General features: G+C 39.6%; 1 protein-coding gene across 1 annotated transcript in view; it reads right to left on the reverse strand.

Moving 5' to 3' along the window:
* The window catches only part of LOC143287251 (sacsin-like), a 34,733-nt gene that overhangs the window by 25,950 nt on the left and 6,283 nt on the right, over nt 1–2,500 (reverse strand). Inside the window, exon 2 of the mRNA XM_076595196.1 lies at nt 1,647–1,831. Coding sequence (XP_076451311.1) covers nt 1,647–1,831 — 185 coding nt within the window. The remainder of the gene's footprint in view (nt 1–1,646; nt 1,832–2,500) is intronic.

Consider the following 2,500-nt stretch of genomic DNA (forward strand, 5'->3'; position numbering starts at 1 on the left):
GTTGTTGTCATTTTCGTCATCATCATCGTCGTCGTTGTTTGTGATCGTCGTCGTCATCATTATCGTCATTGTTACAGTTATCATGGTGGTTATCATCATCTGCATTAACGTCGTCATCAGTTGTCATCATCATAGCCTCAGTAATCATTGTTATCGTCGTCGACATCACCATCATCATCAGTGTCATCTACAGTCAATGTCATTCTTTCTTCCTCGACTTTTATGTTATTTCCAACTCAGTGAATTAATAAAGATGAATTGTAATGTACACTGCATTGTCTTACTCTGTGTGTGTGTGTGTGTGTGTGTGTGTGTGTGTGTGTGTGTGTGTGTGTGTGTGTGTGTGTGTGTGTTTCCTTCGTGTGTATTGTTCACTGTATGCAGTATGTCTGCAACCTTTGTGTGACATCTCCTCTGTGTAGAATTACCTTTTTGATTCGCCTTTCCTTTCAGTGCAACCAATTTTTTTAGTATCTCGTCAGAGCTGGTGTGCTTACTCTCAGCATTCCCGCCTGATATTCCGCCATAAAACAACACATTAATGCAGCCTCTTTAGAAATAAAATAAAAATTAATAATAATAAATAAAAACGATATTTGAAACAGTTTTTTTCCCCGCGATGCAGATAAAACCTGTTCAAAAACCACCGCCAGTAGAATTGTAAGACTGTGACGACAAATATAAATGACGTAAAACTTAGTGTAAGGTTTGGCGTCGGCTCACGTTTAGAGTGATCAAACGTGGTTCCCAGCTGACGCCGTTTGCTCTTCAGGAAATAATAAACACATTTTGTAAGATCCAAATCTGGCCTAGAGCTGTCGACAGCAGTGTTTTAAAATCCAAAGATGGGGCGAAGAATGGCTTAGGGAAAAAAACAAAAAAAAAAAAAAAAAAACCGCCTCACTTTTGAACAGCATGTCGCTTTAATCTTGAAAATGAAACTGGACTATTTTACATACATTTACATTCTTACACGTTCCCAAACGTAATGCTACCACTTTAGATAGCTAATACCAGTCCAGTCCAGTAAGTGGTCTGCCTATATAACATGTACCTTTATCCTATTTTAAACAGTATAGGCATACCCATTCCTTGTTTCGAGGCAAATTCATTACAGAGTCAGTCATCTTTCTCCTGTTATTTCCACACGCACACGACTGATCAAGACTTTAAAAGCTCGTGACATTGTCTTGAGTCTTTGGTTTTTTTACTTTCTTTCTTTTTTTCTTCTTTTTTCTTTGTTTCTTTTTTTTCTTCTTCTTCTTTTTTCCACGTGGCCTGATACAGTAGTAGAAAAGTTGTATGCTTTATCTTGTATGGGTGATTTATTCCATAATTGCTATTGATTACAGTGACATAGTTATGGATTGCCGGGTATTAGTCTTGATTATCGTCTCGTTTTGAGTTGATTGTGTAATGGACTATATATATATATATATATATATATATATATATATATATATATATATACATGAATATAATGACTTACATCTGTTATTGTTATTGTTCACTGTATTCAGATTTTTTTTTTCTAATACAAACTAAAACGATGGTCGACCCAAGAAAGTCCGGGACACACACACACACACACACACACACACACGAAAAAAAAAAAAAAAGAAAGCTCGTGACATATACCTACCTGCCTGGTAGAATGCCTCAATGACGCAGAAGTTCTGTGAGGCACCCAATGAGCCATCAGGACACTCTTTGTAGTAGGACCTGCTTCCGTTTTCAAAAACCCCCTGGGAAGCGGCCACCAGTGTTTTGGTATCGTGAACGCACGGCCCTCCTGCCGCGTAGTCCAGGCATTGCAGACATTTCAGTCCTCCTGCAAAACAGTCGGTAACAGGTCCATAGATTGTTGGAGTTGTGTTCTAGCACGCGTGCAGCCACGTGTGTAGCCATCAGATATGTCGATACACGCTTACGTTTAGACGTGCATCTACACACACACACACACACACACACAGAGAGAGAGAGAGAAGAAGAAGAAGAAGAAGAAGAGGAAGAAAGAAGAAGAAAATACAGAGAAGGATTTACATGTTTGTCAAGCACTAAGCACTGAAACAGTTACATCCTGTTCCAACGTTTCAAGAGATCTGCGAGGGTAAAAACTTTTCTCCTTTTTTTTCTTTTTTTTTTTTCTTCTTTTTTTTCTTTTTCTTCTTTTTTTTTTCTTTTCTTTTTTTCTTTTTTTTCTTTTCTTTTTGTAAGATATAAGGCACCGTTAGAATCCTGGCGAGGTCCTTAAGAAACCTAAGCCATGAAATGAAAGACAAACCCTCCTCCACTCCTCTTTCATAAGCCCCCCCCCCCCCCCCCGCCCCCCCACCCCCCTCCCTCCCCTCCTCCACAACTCCTCCTCCTCCTACTCCTCCTCCTCCTCCTACTCCTTCTCCACTCCCATTACAAAGTTCGAATCTTAGTGAATGCCCCATACCCAAAATAGATGTTGGCAGTCGAGCCACCCACCTAAATAATTGTCGTTCTGGGTGGT

Source organism: Babylonia areolata, chromosome 11 (genome assembly GCF_041734735.1).
Source record: "Babylonia areolata isolate BAREFJ2019XMU chromosome 11, ASM4173473v1, whole genome shotgun sequence".
NCBI classification, from domain to species: domain Eukaryota; kingdom Metazoa; phylum Mollusca; class Gastropoda; order Neogastropoda; family Buccinidae; genus Babylonia; species Babylonia areolata.